The 20,595-nt window shown below is 33.3% G+C and overlaps 2 protein-coding genes across 6 annotated transcripts; both read left to right on the forward strand.

Annotated features, from left to right (window-relative positions):
* The first annotated feature begins 279 nt into the window (after positions 1-279).
* On the forward strand, positions 280-14,005 carry LOC110658998 (DNA ligase 6). Of its 5 annotated transcripts, XM_058138643.1 has the most exons (19): positions 283-2,704; positions 2,803-2,920; positions 3,058-3,139; positions 3,499-3,601; positions 3,722-3,818; positions 4,520-4,622; positions 5,352-5,480; positions 6,378-6,425; positions 6,523-6,620; positions 6,718-6,783; positions 7,553-7,712; positions 7,794-7,901; positions 9,565-9,614; positions 10,502-10,536; positions 10,674-10,735; positions 10,812-10,973; positions 11,061-11,149; positions 12,395-12,494; positions 13,524-14,005. In XM_058138643.1, exons 1-19 carry the CDS (start codon positions 454-456, stop codon positions 13,836-13,838), a joined length of 4,176 nt encoding a protein of 1,391 aa, XP_057994626.1. In that variant the 5' UTR covers positions 283-453; the 3' UTR covers positions 13,839-14,005. The 5 variants fall into 5 exon arrangements, 3 of the variants coding, with proteins under 3 accessions (XP_057994628.1, XP_057994627.1, XP_057994626.1); XR_009144984.1 differs by lacking the exon at positions 13,524-14,005 and having other exon boundaries at positions 280-2,704; positions 10,674-10,765; positions 10,879-10,973; positions 12,395-12,471; XM_058138644.1 differs by lacking the exon at positions 6,378-6,425 and having other exon boundaries at positions 282-2,704.
* Positions 14,006-14,510: 505 nt separating this feature from the next.
* Positions 14,511-17,697, forward strand: LOC110659000 (histone chaperone ASF1B). Its single transcript, XM_058138307.1, has 3 exons — positions 14,511-15,038; positions 16,776-16,891; positions 16,998-17,697. Exons 1-3 carry the CDS (start codon positions 14,930-14,932, stop codon positions 17,352-17,354), a joined length of 582 nt encoding a protein of 193 aa, XP_057994290.1. The 5' UTR covers positions 14,511-14,929; the 3' UTR covers positions 17,355-17,697.
* The last annotated feature ends 2,898 nt before the right edge of the window (positions 17,698-20,595 follow it).

A 20,595-nucleotide genomic window follows, 5' to 3' on the forward strand; every position in this document is an offset into this window, starting at 1 on the left:
AAAGAAAGGATTACATTGATAAGCAAATCTTAATGTTTTCACTTAAAACACAATTTGGTATTTCATTTTTCAAATTATATCCATATGATCTAAGTAATTATTTTATGGTCACATAAATGCGAAATTGATTGGATAGATTTAATTAGAAAAACAGGGGATATATTAATTAAATTGATTTGCTAGGTGAAATTTAATAACTTTTATCTCTTTAATTTTAATTTGATATTTGTAATAATAAAAATTTTCCTTTATAATGATCGATTTTACTTTTCACATAAAGTTTCTCGGATACCAAACACACTTGAAATCTAACCATCACTAGTCCCCAACTCTGCTTTTGGCGCCGAAATTCTCCATATAAAAACAACCCACAAGCCCCAATACTTCAAATTAGTTCCACTCGCATCAATTTTTATCAAAAATGCTTCTTTCCTCAAAGCCCCCCAAATTCTAATGGAAGCCTGCAAATCCACCAAGGAAAAACCCAAAACCCTAGATTCTCTCCACCTTTACCACACCTCTCTTGCTTCCCGTTCCCTCCCAATCCCTCCACATGACCAACCCGTCTCTCTCCCTCTCCCCTCCTCTCTCCCCCTCTCCAAGCTCATACCCAATACCCGCTTCCTCGTCGACGCATTTCGCTTCTCCACCACCTCCTCCGTTACCTACTTCCTTTCCCATTTCCACTCCGACCATTACACGGGTCTTTCGTCTAATTGGTCCCAAGGCCTCATTTTCTGCTCTCCCACTACAGCCAATCTCCTCACCCTAGTCCTCAAAATTCCCTCGCAGTTCGTCTTTCCATTGCCTCTGCTCAAGCCCGTGATTATCGATGGCTCTGAAGTTGCATTAGTTGATGCTAATCACTGCCCGGGGGCGGTACAGTTCTTGTTTAAGGTTCCCGGTAAGAATCAAGAAAGTTTTGAAATGTATATTCACACTGGTGATTTTAGATACAGTGGTTCGATGAAAGAGAATAGCCTATTGGGCCAATTTGTTGGTTGTGATGCGATTTTCTTGGATACTACTTATTGTCATCCTAAATACGTTTTTCCCTCGCAAGGGGAGTCTATTGATCATATGGTTAGTGTTATCAAGAGAATAGGTGGGGAGTTTACGAGCCAAGAAAAGAAAGTGTTGTTTATTGCGCAAAGGTGTAAAAGAAAGGTGCATGTGGATGGGAGGAAAATGGAGGTTTTGCGGGTTTTGGGGTATGGGGAGAGTGGGATATTTACAGAGGATGGGAGTGAAAGTGATGTTCATGTTGTTGGGTGGAACGTGTTGGGAGAGACGTGGCCTTACTTTCGGCCAAATTTTGTTAGAATGAATGAGATAATGGTGGAAAGAGGGTATTCTAAGGTTGTGGGATTTGTGCCAACTGGATGGACTTATGAAGTGAAGCATAATAAATTCTCAGTCAGGTCAAAGGATTCATTTGAGATCCATCTTGTGCCATATAGTGAGCATTCAAATTATGATGAGCTTAGAGAGTATGTGAAGTTCTTGAGACCTAAGCGTGTCATTCCTACAGTTGGTGTGGATATTGAAAAAATTGATAGCAGGCATGCTATTAAAATGCAGAAACATTTTGCTGGTTTAGTTGATGAAATGGCTAACAAGAAAGAGTTTTTGATGGGCTTTCATAGTGGGTCATGTGAGAATGATGAAAACACTAGAATGGAAGATGTCTTAGAGTTGAAGGAGGGCCTGGATCAGGAGAAAGAGGTGAAGTCATCTGAAGTGAAAGCCCTTGAAGACGAGGATGCAGATGTTGTTTTAAACTCTTCATCTACTCTGCAAGAACCTGGTTCTCAAAATTTAACTATACTAAATGATGAAGAAACAGAAAAACTAATGCAAGAACTTGGTGATTCTTTGCCCTCATGGGTTACTCGGGACCAAATGTTAGATTTGATTAGAAGCTCAGGGGGGAATTTTGTTGATGCAGTTTCAAATTTTTATGAACGTGAAACAGAATTTCATCAACAAGTCTTTCCTTATAAGACATCTGCGTCTTCTTCTCAGACTGATTCACTCCATGAATCTGAATCGCCTTCAAATCCAGTTTCTATCAAGAGCAGTCAAGAGAGTTCAGGTATTACACCTTTAAATCAAAACTATGTGTCATCAAGCTTAAAGCCTTCAAGCAAGAGTAGCTTGACTCCTGGAAAAAGGAAGAGGAACGTTGGCAAGAAAGCAAAAACGAATTCCAAACTGGAATCTGGTGGGCCAAAGCAGTCTAGTATTACAAGGTTCTTCAGTAAACTTGCTCCTGATGCTCAATGTAGTGTGGTCCGGTTCATACCTGATCAATCTACAGAAGAAAATTCAACGCAGAATGATGGTACAAAATCATACAAAGGGGAGATAGATCGGTTTATTCAGATAACCGACCTTAATGAATCATCAAGAGGCTATGCTGCCACTATCCTGAAGAGGACCAAAGGAGACATTAACAAGGCATTAGATATGCATTATAGTAATCCGGAGGGTAACTTTGATGACAGTGTAGAGAACTTGGTAGCATCAGACAATTTGGTTCAGCCTCAGTACGATATTAATGAGTGCTCTTGTGCCCAGGAAAAAACTGTATCAGAAGAGGGAAAGAATATGGTTGATCCTTCCACACAGAGATCATTGACAGAAAATGTGGCTGTAGCTCATGTTGCACTACCAGTAGAAAAATACAATCCTGTGCAACATGGTTTGTCTTCATTTTGCAGTTGATTGGCTTGTGGATATTCTTACTCTCTCTGTATATAGTGTTAACCTCTGAAGCTAAACCCTGATATGCATACACAGCATGCTGGAGTGTTGGAGAGCCTGCTCCATATATCCATCTTGCACGAACATTTGACCTGGTTGAGGCTGAAAAAGGAAAGATCAAAGCTACTTCCATGTTGTGCAACATGTTCAGAAGGTTTCCTGCTGACAGTTGCCCACCTTTATTTCAATTTTTTTTCCGTGTTACTTTCATTCTTTTGAAATAAGAAGTTTGAATGTAGTGCTAATTAACTGATGGATATATGTTGCTTGCAATCTTTTTGCATCTGGCAGTTTGCTAGCGTTGTCTCCTGAGGATGTGCTACCCACTGTGTATCTGTGCACAAACAAGATTGCTGCTGACCATGAAAACATAGTTAATGCACTTTCCCTTTTTGTTCGTATTTATTTATCATGTGCCTGTGCAGGCATCATTTGGTGATCTTCTAGCCCTCAAACATTTAATTATGCAAATGGCAGTTGCAATTATTCCCCACTAACCTGTGCGACATTATTCCTGGTTTTAGATGCTTCACTTCAGCTTTTCTGGGTTATATATTCAGACTGAACTTCTATAATATGATGATTTGTAATTAAGTTTACCTGGCTGGAATTGGCATATCCATAAAGAAAACTGAAATATTGACATGCTTTCATATCTTCAGGATTGAAGAATTGTTTCTGATCTCTGGAGCACAAGAAAGTAATGAATACCATGTTGTGCTAATGATGCAGGAGCTCAATATTGGTGGAGGCTTAGTCACTTCATCATTAGAAGAGGCATGTGGGGCAAAGCGGTCTAAAATAAGGGATATGTACAATAGTTTTGGGGATCTTGGTAGGAACAAATAACTAAATGAGTGTTTTTCTAATTGTTCCTCCACTATCATTGGTTTTCTTTTTTCCTGACTTGTTTGGGGAATCTGCTAAACAATGATTATCTGTTTATGGGTAAAAGGTGATGTTGCTCAAGTGTGCCGACAAACACAGACATTACTTGCTCCTCCTCCTCACCTTCTTATAAAAGATGTTTTTTCTGTTCTCCAAAAGATAAGGTATGAGTAATCCAATTTGGTCTTTTTTTGATAGAATGGCAAATTTTATGGTATTATCGTTGCTATAATTTTATAAAAATTGTTTTCCAAAGCGTGCAGAACTTTTGAGTTAATGATACTCATACAAATGACTGTAGTCCCTGGTGTAGGCTGTGAGAATTTAGGTCGTTTGCTGCTGTTTGATGTTGAGTTGTAGTGTTGGACATTTAAAGTTATTTGGGGTTTACATAACTAAGTGTGCTTCCTTTCCCCATTTTTTTAATAAAAAATCCCTCCATTGTAAACATTTATGCTATTTAGCAGAGATCAACTATCTCTGTACAGCTGTATTAATTAGAGATTGACGCCAAGTGCCAATGCCACTTACAATGCAGATGCAAAACTTTACTGTGCAATTTGTGGATGCTAGGCAAGGGATGTCCACTAGATTGATGTCTCATTCTGAACACAAAGAGAATTTCTTGGAAAATTGATACCTATTGACTTGAAGGATCCAATTATGTTTATTGCTTCTTTAGCTAAAAGCCTAAAAATATTTAGTGGCTAGACAAGAGTGGCTGCTTCTTAGGAAATTATGCTAGAATTCTCTCTAACACCTTCTAATATTTCTGGATTTTTGTATATATCAATATTTGGGGGTAATTTAAAGGTAAATTTATTGTCATGTGTTTCTCATACTTTTGTCACATAATATCCATCAGTGTGCAGACAGGTACTGGAAGCACTGTTCGAAAGAAGAGCCTCATTGTAAATCTCATGCGTTCATGCAGGGAGAAGGAGATGAAGTTTATTGTCAGAACTTTGGTAATAATTTTTGCTGAAGTCTTCAGTTCTATTACTATATATATTATATATTATTTATATGAACGTTTACGTTTTCTGAAACAGCATTAATGATATTTTCTGCCCCTATTGAGTAATATTAGCAGCAAATTATTTTTGGGGCTTGCTAATTGTTTACTGTAACTAATTAGATTATTAATTGACTACATCTTTTAAAAAAAGAGGCAGACGTAAATATTTTATTGTACTCAAGTAATCTTTTTCCCATGCATGGTAACTTATGCAAATGTACTTGCAATTAGCCATCAAATGTTGATAAATTACTCCCCATTGGATGCATGATTTGTAGGGACAAATCTAAAACTATCATTAATTTTTTTGTCCTTCATGTTTTTCTTTTTCACTTGGGACTTTGTTATGCTTAAGGATTATCATGAAAGGGTTATTTGATTGACCATATGCATCACATATTTGAGATCTCAATTTCCTTTAGCCATCTTTTGGCTCGTTAAAATGACAAAGTGTGGCCTTTTAGTTCTAGGTGGTTGAATGCCAATATAGTTTGGACTCAGCAACAATTCAAGGAAAAATAAATCAGAGAAAAAACAAATCTATCTTCAATGCAAGTTATTCCAGAATTTCTCAGTCACTGCTAGTAAACATCGATGACATGAAATTAAATCTTGAAATGATCTTCAAAGTATAGTATGTTAGAGAAGACATATTCTATCTAAAGTAATTCCTGAATAGGTAAGAAACTTACGGATTGGAGCAATGATGAGAACTGTTCTACCTGCATTGGCTCAAGCTGTTGCTATGAATTCCTTGGTTAATTCTTCTGATGAACAAAAAGCTGAAAGTTTGAAGGAGAAACTCCAGGTTTGATTTCTATTCTTACTTAGGTTGCATGATGATTTTTGATCCTCTCAGTTTTGCATCTGTTCATAATGATTGAATTTGATACCATTTGTATGCGTGATGTATAACAAATAAAAAAAGAATAAAGAATTGGGGAATATCAAGGACCAATCCTTGAAAGAGAGAACTAATTCTCAAGATATTATTGATCTCATAAAAATTGTCATAACAAAGCTTCTCTAATAATAATGGAAACCCTAGGTCTTATTTATAGAATTAAGAATCCTAATAACATTAGAATTTTAGAACCCTAATTCAATCCTAATTAGGAATGCTAAATTAAGCCAAAACAAACTAGGAAATAATAAAGTGCCTAAATAATAGAGCTAATAAGAATAAAATTCTTAAATAAAAAACTCTTAAATTTCCTAATTTTACAATGAGAATAATTCCTAAATTCTATCTTCCCATACTGCATTATTCTCCCCTGGTTGGAAAAAACTCGTCCTTGAGTTTTGAATTGTTGAAAGATCAAGAACCAAGTAAAGACCACACACAGTACGATCTTCTTAGATGGTTGCAACAAAATTAACTTGAAGAAGTTTGTGCTCTCTTTTGTATTCCTTGAAATATTTGGACAGATAAAATCAATTAGAATAATAGTTGAAAGGGTCTTTAACTCAATAGTATCATCAATTTTCGTTGACTCCGTGACTTGATTTTTTTCAATCTTTCCATACTTCATTAATGTGTTATGCAAAGAAGTTGGGTTGAGTATTTTTATTATAGTGATGGAAAATCAACTCTTTTTCATTCATGTGAAAATTTCAACCTGTGTGCATTATTGTTAGTTACTTCTTTGTCCATAATTTTCTTATCTATTTATGTTGCTGATCCTGTCTTTATGGTACTCTCTAGTACCTATCCACGGCAGTTGTTGAAGTGTATAATATACTTCCAGATTTGGTGAGTTGCATGTATTTGAATCCTGACTCCTGAGCGTTTTTTGCTTAGTTTTCTGCATGCTTCAAAGATTTATCTTTTCAATGCCATATGCTAACAGGATTTGATCGTTCCCTCTCTCATAAGTAAAGGCATTGAATTTTCATCATCAACTTTGTCAATGGTGCCAGGCGTACCTATTAAACCCATGCTTGCAAAGTAAAGACTCTTGCAATCACTTAGAACTTGTTGTCATTCAGGTTACATATTCAATCTAATGATGTATTGGCTAATTGTACATGTTTTCTTATGGTAGAATTACAAACGGAGTTTCCCAAGCACTGAAACTCTTTCAAGATAAAGCTTTTACATGTGAATACAAGTATGCCCTGCTTTCATCAAGTTTAGGCCATTCTTTAAGATGCTTTATTATGTCTTCTTCTTCTTCTTCTTCTTCTTTTTCTTCTTCTTTTTTATATGTTTCATTGGATTATCTGAGATGATTTTTTGATAGGGAGTTACAAATTTGATTGTTAACACGTAACATCCTCTCAAATTCTTACTGTAATTCTCGTCATTGCCAATTGATTCCATTCTTCAGTTTCCAATTGATTAAACGCTAGTTCCATTGTTTATTTCTAAAAGCATATGCATCATAAGAGGTATGAAAAATGAACATGGAAATTATTGGACAAGAATGACAACATTATGAATTTGGAAATCATTGGTCAAGGATGACAGTATAGATTTGGGGGCAAGTTTAATGAATAAATGTAGCCATGTCATTGTTTACATGTTTGCTCATTTGAATTTTTGTTTTATGGTTATGTTGTATCAATAAGACATCTCATTCATGTAAGGGGAAACACAAAAATTTTGAAAACTATAAATTGATTAGAAACATTTGTAACTATTACATGAGAAAGTGCTTATAACAGCATCTCAGACAATTATTAATATCATCTCTTTGCTATATGTTTTTATTCAGTAATGTGGTTGAGGTTTTTTGACAAGAAGTGTCTGGTATTTTGTTGTTCTTTTCAATAATTGGATTGAAAACTTTACATATGCATTTTCTGATTCTTCCCCTGTCCCCCTTTTTACATTACTCTTGGGGTCCTTACTTAGATGGTTTCTCTTTGTAATTTCAGATACGATGGTCAGCGTGCCCAAATTCACAAACTACCAAATGGCACTTTGCGTGTATTTTCACGAAACGGGGATGAAACAACATCAAGATTTCCGGATTTGATCAATATAATGAAGGAATCTTGTAAATCTGCTGCAGTGACTTTCATAGTGGATGCAGAGGTTAGATTTTCTTAGGGCATAAGGTGTTTGTGAAGTGGATAAGATTCTTTTATTTATGTTGCTGGTGCTTTTGGGTTTCAGGTAGTTGCAGTTGATAGAAAAAATGGCTGCAAGCTCATGTCGTTCCAAGAACTATCATCAAGGGAGAGAGGGAGCAAAGATTCCTTTATCGCAATGAATGATATAAAGGTTTGATCTTTTGTCAATCATAATGTGGTCCAACATGTAGAAATGCATGAAAAGTTTAATCATTGAGATAAGAGGTGAATTGAAAATGCTGTTAAGAGTATCTGTTCCTGGGAACAAATTCAAAATTCTCTTTAAATTGTTGTTAGTGCAAATGTAAGCGTTGAAAGTTTTATGGTGCTGGTGATGTATATTGTTCCTGTAGAGATGCTGTAATGGATAAGTAGTTGAGGCATTCTGAAACTATTGCAGTACTGGTGCTTATGCAGCATTGTGCTCCAGTGTCTTGGATGTGTAGATTTATATATATCTATGTGTGTGTGCGTGTGTGCGTGTGCGTGTTTGTGTGTTTAGCAGTGTTTGTATTTATGTCAAATAGATTAGGAGAAGGACATCTTGTATTTTCCTGGTGAGCTTACCCTCAGGAAAAGTTGGTGTGGAATTCTTGCATTACCGATTGAAGCAACTCTATTGCCCTAATTCCTTGAAAATATATAGATTTTTTAGGTATCATGATCAGATTTGGAAAAGACTTCTATTTCCGACTGCCCTCCTCCCAAATCCAAGTTCAAAGATTGGAATGATGAGCAAGCTCTTTTAGATACATCCTAAACTAATATAAGAACATATTTTTAGAAATTTTTAATCTTGGATTTAGGTAATGATATGAACCCACTTAATTCTACCTCAAAAGTTAGCTCAGGTCTGCAAATCCATATATATAACACCTAAGGCCTCCTCGTAGAATCGACTTGAGACGCATTATTCCCGACCCCTTTAGACTAAACGTCCTCGTGAAGCAACCGGGGTAATGACTCATTCACTCCGACCTTTCCTGGTTCAGAAAGAACATCAGGGAACGTTTGTATAGGGCCCATCGACCGGATGCATCATTATCTATCCCTTTAGGCTGAAGTTCCTCGTGAAACAACCGGGGTCGTGATTAATTCACCCGACCTCTGCCAAAGAACGTCAGAGAACCTTTGTACATGGCCTCTCAACCCATGCACAGTGAAGCTCTGATACCAAATTGATGTGGACCCACCTAACTCCACCTCAAAAGCTAGCTCACAAGGGAAGTTTTGCAAACCTATATATATATCACCCAAAGCCTCCCTGCAGAACCGATGTAGGATGCATTAGGTAATTTGTAGACAACCATGAGTAGCAATTTTGGCGAACATATGAAAACAAATGGAAATTAGTCCTTGTAAAGTGCATGGGGTTATAGCTTGTGGAAAACAAAGAATGGGTAAGATTATCATCTGATCTTTGTGCATGAAACTTGTGCTTTTAAAGAGAGATGCAATTTAGTTTACATGCATGATCTAGGTACATGAAAGAAGATATTCCAAGTTATTTTACATGCAATTTAATCATTGGAATTTTGTTATATCTAATCATTTTTTTCCCTCCCCATCATTGCATTGGAAGATTGCAAGGCAATACTTGGGGACAGGCTGACCAATACACTTAGGTTTGTTTTCATGAGGAAATGCCTGACACAGTAATTACTTGTTGTCTTTGCAATTGTTGATTATTTTGTTTGATGTAACATGGGTATTACCTCTATGTTTTATTATTAAAGTGATATAAAGTCAATTGTTTTTTCCTGTGATACTATTCTGATCTTTTGGCTTTTCTCTGGTGTTTCCACCATGTGCAGATCGAGATTTGTGTATTTGTCTTTGACATCATGTTTGCTAATGGAGAACAGTAATTACCTTAAACCTTCCCTTGGATTTTTTTTTTTCGTGACATATATGTTCTAGGAATAATGATGTACAGCAAATGTCAACTTTAGACAATAGCTTGACCATTGAAATTCTTATGGCGGTTTCTTTGAGATTACTTGTTTTAGTTGTATTGACCTGTGTAATTGTCAGATTAATTTTTTTCTGCTGCTTGCAATATGTATGTATATGGGCAAGGCTGTATATGAATAGCAAATGGGAGTAGCCAAAATTTTAGAACACCCTAGTTCTTTTCATCCCACATTTTCTTTTTGTTTTTTGTGTTGTCATTCAAATATTAGATTTTTTTAAACTTTGAATATGCATGTTTACAAGCTTGAAAACACACCCTACGCAACCCACAAAAACATGAGGCTAGGGCAAAGATTTTTCCACTTGCCAAATAATAAAATAAATATATTATTATATGTTTTAAATTTACCTGGGCTGGGCTTGGTCAAAGAACTGGGGCGCTAACATTTTGGTTTGGCAGGGTTGGGCCCAGACAACCCTGCCAAACCAAGTTTCAACCTGAATAGGCCTGACCAACCATTTGAACTCCTAAATGGTGAATGGGGCTAAGGCTAGGCCTCCATTGTTAACCCAGTAGCAATATCTACCCTCAAGAGTTGGCTGATGGTCTCAAAGTTGATCACTTGAGAGTTTTGCGTTTGAAAATCACTCTTCATAAAGTTTAAACATCATGGTTCTATACTGTTTAGATCTTGAATCAGTAGCTACTTTATATAATGTGCAAACCTAACTGTTGCAATTTTTTTTTCCTTTCCTTTTAAAAAAAGAATAAGAAGGGCAAAAAAAAAAAAAAAGAAAGGATGGTTGATTATTATGATGATCGCTCTTATTTTGCAGCCTGCTGGGGCTCCCTCTTCGCCAAAGAAGGAAATGTACACTTTTTCTCATACTCTTGATGAATTCATTTTTAGTTTTTACTGGGTAATAACTCTTATTTCTTTCACTTTTGCTGGTTTTAAATCCTAGCTTTTCTCATTTATTGTTTTGCTTTTACATTACAATACCACAGGCCTAAAGGATTTGTTTTGTGATGAGAGGATGGGCTATTTTGAGTATGCAAAGGAAATGACGGTAATTGCTTTAAAATTACCAGTTCACCCAGTGAGTTATCTTCTCTCATTTGTTTATACTAGTTTTTGTTTTGTAGGTTGAAGCACATGATTCTTGTTTGACCAATAACGTAACAATAACCAAGATAAACTCTTTCCTTGAAGATGCATTGCATTCCTCATGTGAAGGAATTATGGTGAAATCTTTAGATGTTCATGCGGAATATTCTCCATCAAAACGTACCGACACATGGCTGAAGGTTTTTCACATACAGAGTATTATTTTATTATTATACTACCTAAGGAACAAAATGAATATGATTTTTCATGGATGGTCTCCTTTGCAGGTCAAGCGAGATTATGTGGAAGGACTGAATGACTCGCTTGATTTAGTCCCTATTGGTGCTTGGCATGGGAATGGGAGAAAAGCAGGATGGTAACAACAGAAAAATCTCCCTTTTGAATTTTCTTGGGTTGACTGGAAATTGCTTTGTCTTGTAGTTGCTTCTTCTTTTCTCTCCTTTTCTCTACCTTATAATATAATGGCACAAAAGCCCACTTCAGTTCAGACTAGTTAATGAACTGTTGTAACAGTTATTAAGTCATTTCCATAGTTATTAAGGCTCAAGGCGCACTAAGGTGCCAAGTAGTCCTAGAGCCTAGGCGCAAAACGCTAAAAGTCAAACAAATGTGAATATTCCATCAAATTTCAAATGATATAAAATAAAAATAATAATAACTAATAAGCATTCAAGTGCTAATATATTAAAATTTGAATAGTCTTTTAATGTGTTAATACTAGAGTCAAGCAATTATGAAATAACTACTGTTGCATCATAATCTTCATCATCTTCTTCTTCGTCTATACCTTCATCCTCTTGATACTCGTTTTCAAAATTAATATTTTCATCATCTTCCTTATATTTAAGAACTAAAGGAGTATTATTTAGATAGTTCTCAAGTTAGTGGATGATGTTTTTCTTTTTTCTTTTGGCATAGATCTTGAAATTGGTGTAGATGCAACTTTTTTTTTTTTTGGAATAAGATAATAAGAGAGTGATAGTGTTGAAAATGGAAATATAGGAGGTTTGTGATCCTGGGTATGGTGGTTTGATGAGATTTTGGCAACTCGTTATCACTAGTGATACTAATTTCGAAAACTTCCTAGTGCTTTTATATTGGATTTTGTGAGATTGACGAATTTCGGTTTGAGTTGTAGTGTTTTTTTGTCACTAGAAGTGCTTACCGAAGGTGGAAATAAAGAAAGCGCGTCTTTCTAGAGCCTTGCACTTGGAACAAGGCGCATGTCTAGGCACATAAGGCGAGGGTCTGGTGAATGTCGCCCGCCTTTCTCCTGTCTTGTAAAGGCGCTAGGGTTGGAGCCTGGTGAACTTTAAACCTAAAGCATGCCTTTAAAGACTATGGTCATTTCAAAATAATTAAAATGATTGGTCAATTAGTTGGAGACTGGAAAATTGAGGCCAAGATAGTGCACACCCCTCTCTTTCAAGGCACATGTCAGCATTATAATATCCACTAAAAAATAATGAGAACTAAGAAATACTAAGGCATCAAGGCATTTTGATTTCATGTGCTCCGTGATTGCATTGTGTGTCAATCCATGGTCATATCATAGCAGCACCGCTATGTACGATTTGATTCAACTTTTATTATTTTGCAGGTATAGTCCATTTCTCATGGCATGTTACAACCCTGAGACTGAGGACTTTCAGAGTGTTTGCCGTGTCATGTCTGGGTTCTCAGATGCATTTTACACTAAGGTAATTGGATTTGATAGTCTTATCTTATGGTAATTTAGTTAGTTCCTGCATTTTGGTGCAAAGCAGATGGCATGTCATGTATGGGTTCTCAAATTCTTTTTGCACTGAAGTTATTAGATTTGATAGTTTTCATGGTACTGTAGGAAGTCTATTTGTTTCAAGGGTTTGCATTAGTTAACTGAACTATATATATATATATATATATATATATATATATATATATATATATATATTGTTAATTTCTAAAATAATTATAATTTATATAATAATAAAAAATTTCAATAATTTACATATAACTAATAGAAAATTAGTTATTGGGGTTACAATTTTTTTGCTGAATGAACTTATATAAAAAAAATAAATAAATAAAAATTTGTATAAAATGTTTAACTGAACTGAAAAAAAAAAATCAATACCAAATTAATTTAATTTCATCAGTTCATTTTTCAATTATAACTGAATTATACTTACCCTTATTTGTTTGGACATAGTTTTACATATTCAAACCATTTTTTTTTTCATTTTCTGATTAAAAGAAAATTAGTTTTTAGCATTGTGGAAGTACCTCCTGATCTGAAATAAAGTTATTCAGGGTTTGTTTAAGATCTTTTTTTTATTTGAAGGTGATTTGTTTAAGATTTAAACCCCCTAGTTTGAGCTTTTAAATTTGTGAAATTCCAAGTGCCATAAAAATTCTTTTTCCCCAATATTTTATTATGAATTAGAGAAGGGTTGCAGTTCACCTAGGTGCCCTTTAGCAGCATACTTGGTATGTTAATCCTAGTAGCCAATTGAGCTTGTTGCTTTTGTTATGAGAGGATATCTCTACAACTCCTGTTAGTTTCGTTACTATGAAAATAGTCGCACGATAACTATATGGCAAGCCTAGCTTCACCTTATTGCAATTTTATGACTGCAAAGGGACATGACTAATTTGATTTTGGTGCCTTTTGAGGCCCATCTCGTTTACTCTGTATTTTGCTTGTGGAATCCTCCATCATGATTATTGGTTTCAAACTTGAGTTGCAGGTGAAAGAGTTCTTTTCTGAAGATAAGATTTTGTTGAAAAAGCCGTCTTACTACCAAACTTCCGAGGTGCCAGATTTGTGGTTTTCTCCAGAACTTGTTTGGGCAATACGTGGTGCAGACTTGACAGTTTCTCCAGTTCACCATGCTGCTATAGGTTTAGTTCATCCATCCCGTGGCATCTCAATGAGATTTCCAAGATTTATCTGCTCTGTGTCAGATAGAAATGCAGAGGAATGTAGCACAGCTGCAGATATTGCAGAAATGTTTAATTCTCAAACGCGGAAGATGAATGTAACAGGCACAGCTACCAATTAACTCTTGACTTTTTAGCAATTATGTAAATAGTTTGAAAATTTGTAGAAGTGTGAAAAAAGGACGGTCTAGTTCCACATGGTTGTTTTAGGGACTGACTTTTTAATTGAAACACCATGACCATAATGCGATAAACAATGCTATATAACGAGGTACAAAATTTTTATATATATTTCTACTTATATTGAACGCTTTCTCCTCTTTAACGATGTCTCAAAGCGCCATATCCTTTCAAGAAAATTTTGTTTTCTTCCAATAACTATTGGCCTTGGTTTTGCTTCATCCTCTTCTTTCAAACGCGTCTCCTTTTGCTGCAATGCTGTAAACTTAATAATTAGATCAATGCTCACATATTAGGGTAGGTCTTTATGGCGATCTTAGCCGAACACCCACTACACCTAAGATGAAAGTTATGAATGCAACCAAGGCAAGGCCAGGCCGTGCCGTATATTATATTTTAGTTTTTAAATTTAAAAAAAAAAATTATTATTTAATTTTTAAATACTACATTATAATATAAAAGTGTGATATATGATAAAATTTAATATCAAATTATAAATTTTCTTATTTATATGTTTATATTAAATAAATTAATTAATATATATATATATATATATATGTATATATATAGAGAGGAGAGAGAGAGAGAGAGAGTAAACCTCAATCCATCTCTAATGCGATTAGAAGTTTGTACTTGTGTTGGCCGGCCTTTTATAAGTTCTACACAAAAAATTTTCCACGTCAGCCCTAGTCTGAATTCTGAAATTCCATTCCCGCTCCCTCTTTTCATACCCAAAACCTATCTCCCGCCATTTGCAATTCTCCCATACCCTTTACCTTCAGTTTTCTCCTTCTTCAATTCCCATATAACAATTTCCATTTCAGTTTGCTCCAAAATCTAATTCCTTTGTTATTCCTTTTCTTCTGTTTTCTGCTCTTCTTCAAGTTCCTGAGATTGCCTTTGCCTTTCCCTAGCTAGGACATTTTTTAATTCCCTCAAACACCTTTTACTTGTTTCTTTTTTTTCCTGGATTCTGTTTCTCCTTTAGATGAAACTTCTCCAATCTAGGGTTTCAATTTGATTTTTCTTCAGAATGAGTGCTGTCAATATCACCAACGTTACTGTACTGGATAATCCAGCGCCGTTTTTGTCCCCCTTTCAATTCGAGATCTCTTATGAGTGCTTGACTCCTCTTAAAGATGGTATTTCTTTTTGGCTTTTACCCTCTTTATTCCCGTTTATTTAAATTTGTAGATTGTTTTTCTCTTTAAATAATTATTTTACTTTGGTTGAATATCACTTATGAGTTTGTTTTCTTAATCAACGTTGGCTGTTACTGAGTCCGTTTGGTTGGTGAGGAAAATTGGTGGAGGGGAAGGAAAGTATTGGTTTACATGCATTTACGGGTTAACTGAATGAGAAAAACTGAAAACATCTTGAAGAGAAAATTTAATAAATATCTACTACGTTTTATAATGGGTGATGATGATTACTGACATTATGAGGAATTCATTGCTTCTGAATATACACTCTTATTTTATGATATAACAAGTTAAATCTGAGATTTAATTATTCAAACAGCAAGAAAGGTCCATAGAAATATTTTGATTGATGCCGTAGGTTTTCTTCTTGAGTGTCAAGAGCAATAGAACCATTGTAATTTAATCAAGTGGGTAAAATGTGTTTTCTTAGCTTGTCTCACTTAGACACGTACTATAATCCAACTCTGAACAGCAAGGGATTTGTTGGTTGGTTAGGAAGCTTGTTCTTGTTGTGCTTCTGTCCAGGGTTTAAGCTGCCCATAAAAAATTAACTGCCATTCGGGCCTTCTGACCTTCCATCATTATCTTTACCAAGAAGATTCAATGGAAGTTCTTGACCCAGCGCCTTTGATTGAACTTTGAAGTTCTTATTACTAAAATATGTCAAATTTAACATAAAATCAAAATTTAAAGGTTCTTAATAAATATTATTAAAACAATACTGCCAACAAAGTTGTGACCAAATAAGCAAGCATGCCAACCAAAACTTAAGGCCATTTGGTTTTCACATTAGTACTAGAACAGCAGTTCTTTTTTTTTTTTTTTTTCTCGCTTTAGATGCCAAACTCTATCTATCTGCACAGTATCAAAATTTCATGGAATTCATGATATTCCTCTTGATTGCGAGTTATTATTGCATATTTCTTTCTTAAATATTTTGTGATCATTATATCCAATCTCAACTAGATTGAGATTAAGGTTTAGTGGGGTTGGAACCATCTTCAGGTAGATGTAATCTTCAACTTTAGATATTTTGTTGAATTTGTATTGCTGCCTCATTGCTTTATGCTGTGCATTTATGCATCAAAATTTTCATTCTGGAGCTTGCCATCAAGACATCAAGTGAATAGTCAGTTAAAGAAGCAACAACAAATATGCATAGCTTGACTGAACTTTGTTTCCAAACTATTTGCCTTCAGGATCTAGTCATAATGGTGTAACTGATTTTAATTGCCATCAGCCTCTTATAAACCTTCTTCCCTTTATCCATGCATATGACTAACTTTGCTAAATCTGACACCTAGTTAAATCCACCCTAAGCAAATCTTGAACTGCTGCAAGCATGATAAGAAAGAATTGAAATGGATACTTGCTCTTGCAATGGAAGCAACTGAGTTAGAGTCTTAGAGAACCTCAAATTCAGGTTTTAATAGATTTTTACTTGAATTTCTAGAGTATATTATGAGTTATGATTCCCATTTAATTTAAGTGAACTTCAGTGTGCAAATGTGTGCCATTGAAATTCTCAAGAAAATATAGATTAAAAGTATCAAAAACAAGTAACATGGTGTGGATTGGCAGAACAGCATGCTTACCAGGCCCATATCTCATTCATGTCTTATGGATTTGATTTTATTGCATATATTAACTAATATTCATTTTGCCATCTAAATGCAGATTTGGAGTGGAAACTGATTTATGTGGGGTCAGCTGAGGATGAGATGTATGATCAACTTTTGGAGAGTGTACTTGTTGGGCCTGTTAACGTTGGAAACTATCGTTTTGTTTTGCAGGCAATTGTTTGTTAAGCCCTTGTGTTAACTTTTTATGTTGGACTCCTGTTTATGTTGTGTGAGTTGAAGGAATTCTGATTTATGCTTTTGGTTGAATGCCTTCCAGGCAGACCCACCAGATCCCTCAAAGATTCGTGAAGAAGATATCATTGGTGTGACAGTGCTTTTGTTGACCTGCTCCTATCTGGGTCAAGAATTTGTTAGAGTTGGCTACTATGTTAACAATGATTATGAAGATGAGCAGCTGAGAGAGGAACCTCCCCCGAAAGTTTTAATTGATAAGATTCAAAGAAACATTCTGTCTGACAAGCCAAGGGTCACGAAGTTCCCCATCAATTTTTATCCTGAGAACACTGAAGGTGCTGAGGAGCCTCCTTCACATGATCAACCCGCTGAAACTGATGGAAATGAAGAACAGTTACCTCCTACTCAGGACCATTTTTCAGATAAAGAGGGACCTTGAATCTAATGACCATTTTACCAACTGGTGGCATTGCAAGTTTCCCTTTCAAGTTCATATCATGACAATCAATACAAGTGATGCCGTAGCCAGATATTTGGATAAACGGCATCTGGGCAACTAGTTTTCAACTTTACGAAATGTTGAGAGGAAGCAATGGCGGATGCCCTGGGGCTCTAACAGGCTACTTTTTTGTCTTTAACCCACTGTATCACTCCATTTACACCTTTGTATTCTGATTGGATTGCTTAAGTTTGTGATCATATGAATAGATACATTTCAAATTCATTATCTTGTTATCTTGATTTCTTAATTTCAATGCTTGATGAAACCATTTATTTAGAAAGCTGTAGTAAATTCTTTTAAGTTGTACTTTTATGGATGTAGGTTTATAGCAGCAAAAATGATCTCTGGCTCTGCGATGCGGAAAGGATATTATCTTGAGATTATTTTCTTTAGATCCAATCAAGAAGCTCAAGCTGGACTTCTAAATTAGAGTATACAAGCATTAAAACCCCTTCGCGTGATGCTGCAAATATTTTTTTTTAATTTTATTATATTAATATAATTAATAAATAAATATAATAATATAAAATATTATATTTATATCTTGTAAACAAAATTATTATCTATTAATAGTTAATAATATTTAATATAAATTTAAATAAAATTAAAATTTAATCATTACATATATTAGGTATTGGTTAATTATGTATATTGTAATTTAAGGCTAATTAATATTAAAAATATATTATTTATTATTTACTTATTATAATAAATTGAACAAAGTGTAGTTTGATAATAGAAAATATTTAATCATAGAGTCTAGTAATAAAAGAAGATAATAATAACACTCGTTAAAAAAGTGAATTGATTAATCCATCTAAAAATAATATAACATTATTCTTATGATAATTGATCCAGTATTTAAAAGTAAAGTATATTCACATTGTTTTTAAAGATTTTTAGTTATTAAAAATTAAATTAAATGTATTACGATTAAATTAAATTTTAAGAGCAAAGTAAATTTAAATATTTATTACTTGTGAATTAAATTTACACAATTTAATAGATTAACAACTCTAAATAGATGCTATTCTATAAAAAAAAAAAAAAAGACTCTAAATAGATGTTATAAAAAAAAGTCTAGAGACATTTTTTTAAATAATTTTTAGATGATAATAATAATAATATCAATCAAAATCTTGCTATTTTCAAGTAGTGTTTATAGAGAAAAAAAAAACTAAAAAAACATAATAAATATTATTAAAATAAATAAATAATTTATTATCATCATACTTTCCTATATTGATGTGAAGGTCTTATATTTACTTAACGTAACCTTGAATTAGAAAATAAAATTTATTTTATCATAAAATAAATCATCTTAACATTAGTTAAATAAGGATAATAATGATCAAAGCAAATTTCATAATTAAATAATTGAAAAAATAATTAAAAATAAAATAACACAAAAAATAATAAAAAAATAATTTGAATTAGTATATGAACACTTATGTGATTTAAAATTTAAATAACAATAATAGTGTAGAAAAGAGGAAATTTTATGAGAGGGGAAAAAATGAGAGGGACAAAATTGATTTTTTTACTATTCCTTAGGAATAGTAAAAATGGTGTTGTTTTAGTAATATACAAACACGATTACCTGTAGCTTGTTGCAGATTGGCACAATATTTTTCTACCCAATATTTTTAATAATTGGATACACAAACACATTTTATATATATTAATGCCATATAATGATATTGACAAAATTAGTGAAATGTCTGTTTTATTAAGGTTTATCTATTTTGCAGGTCTTAAGTCATTTTTAATATACAAACAAAATGATCTATGTAAGTATATACATAAATACATATTGATTTAATAATGTTTGTGCTATCTCACTTGTACAAAATGAAGGCAAAATGAGGTGACATATATATATTATATATAATTAGGCAGTCAATGCATTTGTTAGCAAAAAAAAACTAATATTTCTTTTATAATCCTGTAAAATAAGATTGTTGAAATCATTTTCAGGCTAGTTTGAGCTTCTTCTCCTCTAATTGTGTGCTAACGTAAAAAAAATAATGAATAAAATTAATAGACAATTGAGAACAAATATAATATTAGGTGTATTATAATTTTATATCATATATAATATTAATTATAAAAGGCTACGATAAAATAAAATGAGAAGATATAAGCATATCATATACCATTACAATAATTCTTAAAAAGTAATTTCAAGCAAAATTGTAAGTCAAAAGTGTAACTTTGCCAATTAAGGCAAGAGGATAAAGACTTAAATACCATTTGACAACTTGACAAGGTTTCATTTGATATAGATGTTCTTATAGGTATTTTGGACACATAAAACTCTTATAATATCAAGAAATTATAATTATCTATATTATAATATTAAGCATATAATATTATTCAAGTTAGTTGAACTTGAATCTCGAACTTCTTTTTATCTACTGCTATGTCATTGAAATTTATAAATTTATTATCACATGTAAAACTACTATAGTCTTAAGATTTTAAATCAATTTCAAAATCAAACAATCATGAAATAGTAAAAGATTATTTAAATCTTATTCTTCAATTTCCAAAGCTAATACAAATATTTTTCTAATATCAAATGATATAATTTGAATAACAATAGTTAATAATCTTTTTATGTTTGAAGGATATAAGAAATAGATATATACCTATTAAGTTGTCTTATTGTTTTTACTTTGAAAATGGTTTTTGACGGTGAAGCAGATGATTCATCTTCTTCCTTGGAAAAAAAATTGTAATTTAACTTATTATGAAAGAATAAATAAAGGTTGATATCAACAAAATATAAAAGCGTTAATGTCACTATTATAATATAAGCTGAAGTAGAATATACTACTACTTTAAAATATATAAAATTAAATATAAATCAATTAATGAAGCACACTTTATTAATTTTACTTAAGAAGACGGACGTGGAATTAGTAAATCAACATTTCAAAAATTGTATCTTTATTTATATTTTATACTTTAAAGTCATGAGATAACTGGATGTGCACGCTAGACCCTGTATTATTCAGAGAGATATTAATTTTTGAATTATCCAAATTCAAATTAGAATAATATTTTCTCTCGATTAAACTTTTTTTTTTATATAAAGTCAACACACTATATGTTTATAATTTTATTTATTATTTTATATTATGATAGATTAAAAATTTCACATATAATGACTTAT

This window comes from Hevea brasiliensis, chromosome 16 (genome assembly GCF_030052815.1).
Source record: "Hevea brasiliensis isolate MT/VB/25A 57/8 chromosome 16, ASM3005281v1, whole genome shotgun sequence".
Lineage (NCBI taxonomy): Eukaryota > Viridiplantae > Streptophyta > Magnoliopsida > Malpighiales > Euphorbiaceae > Hevea > Hevea brasiliensis.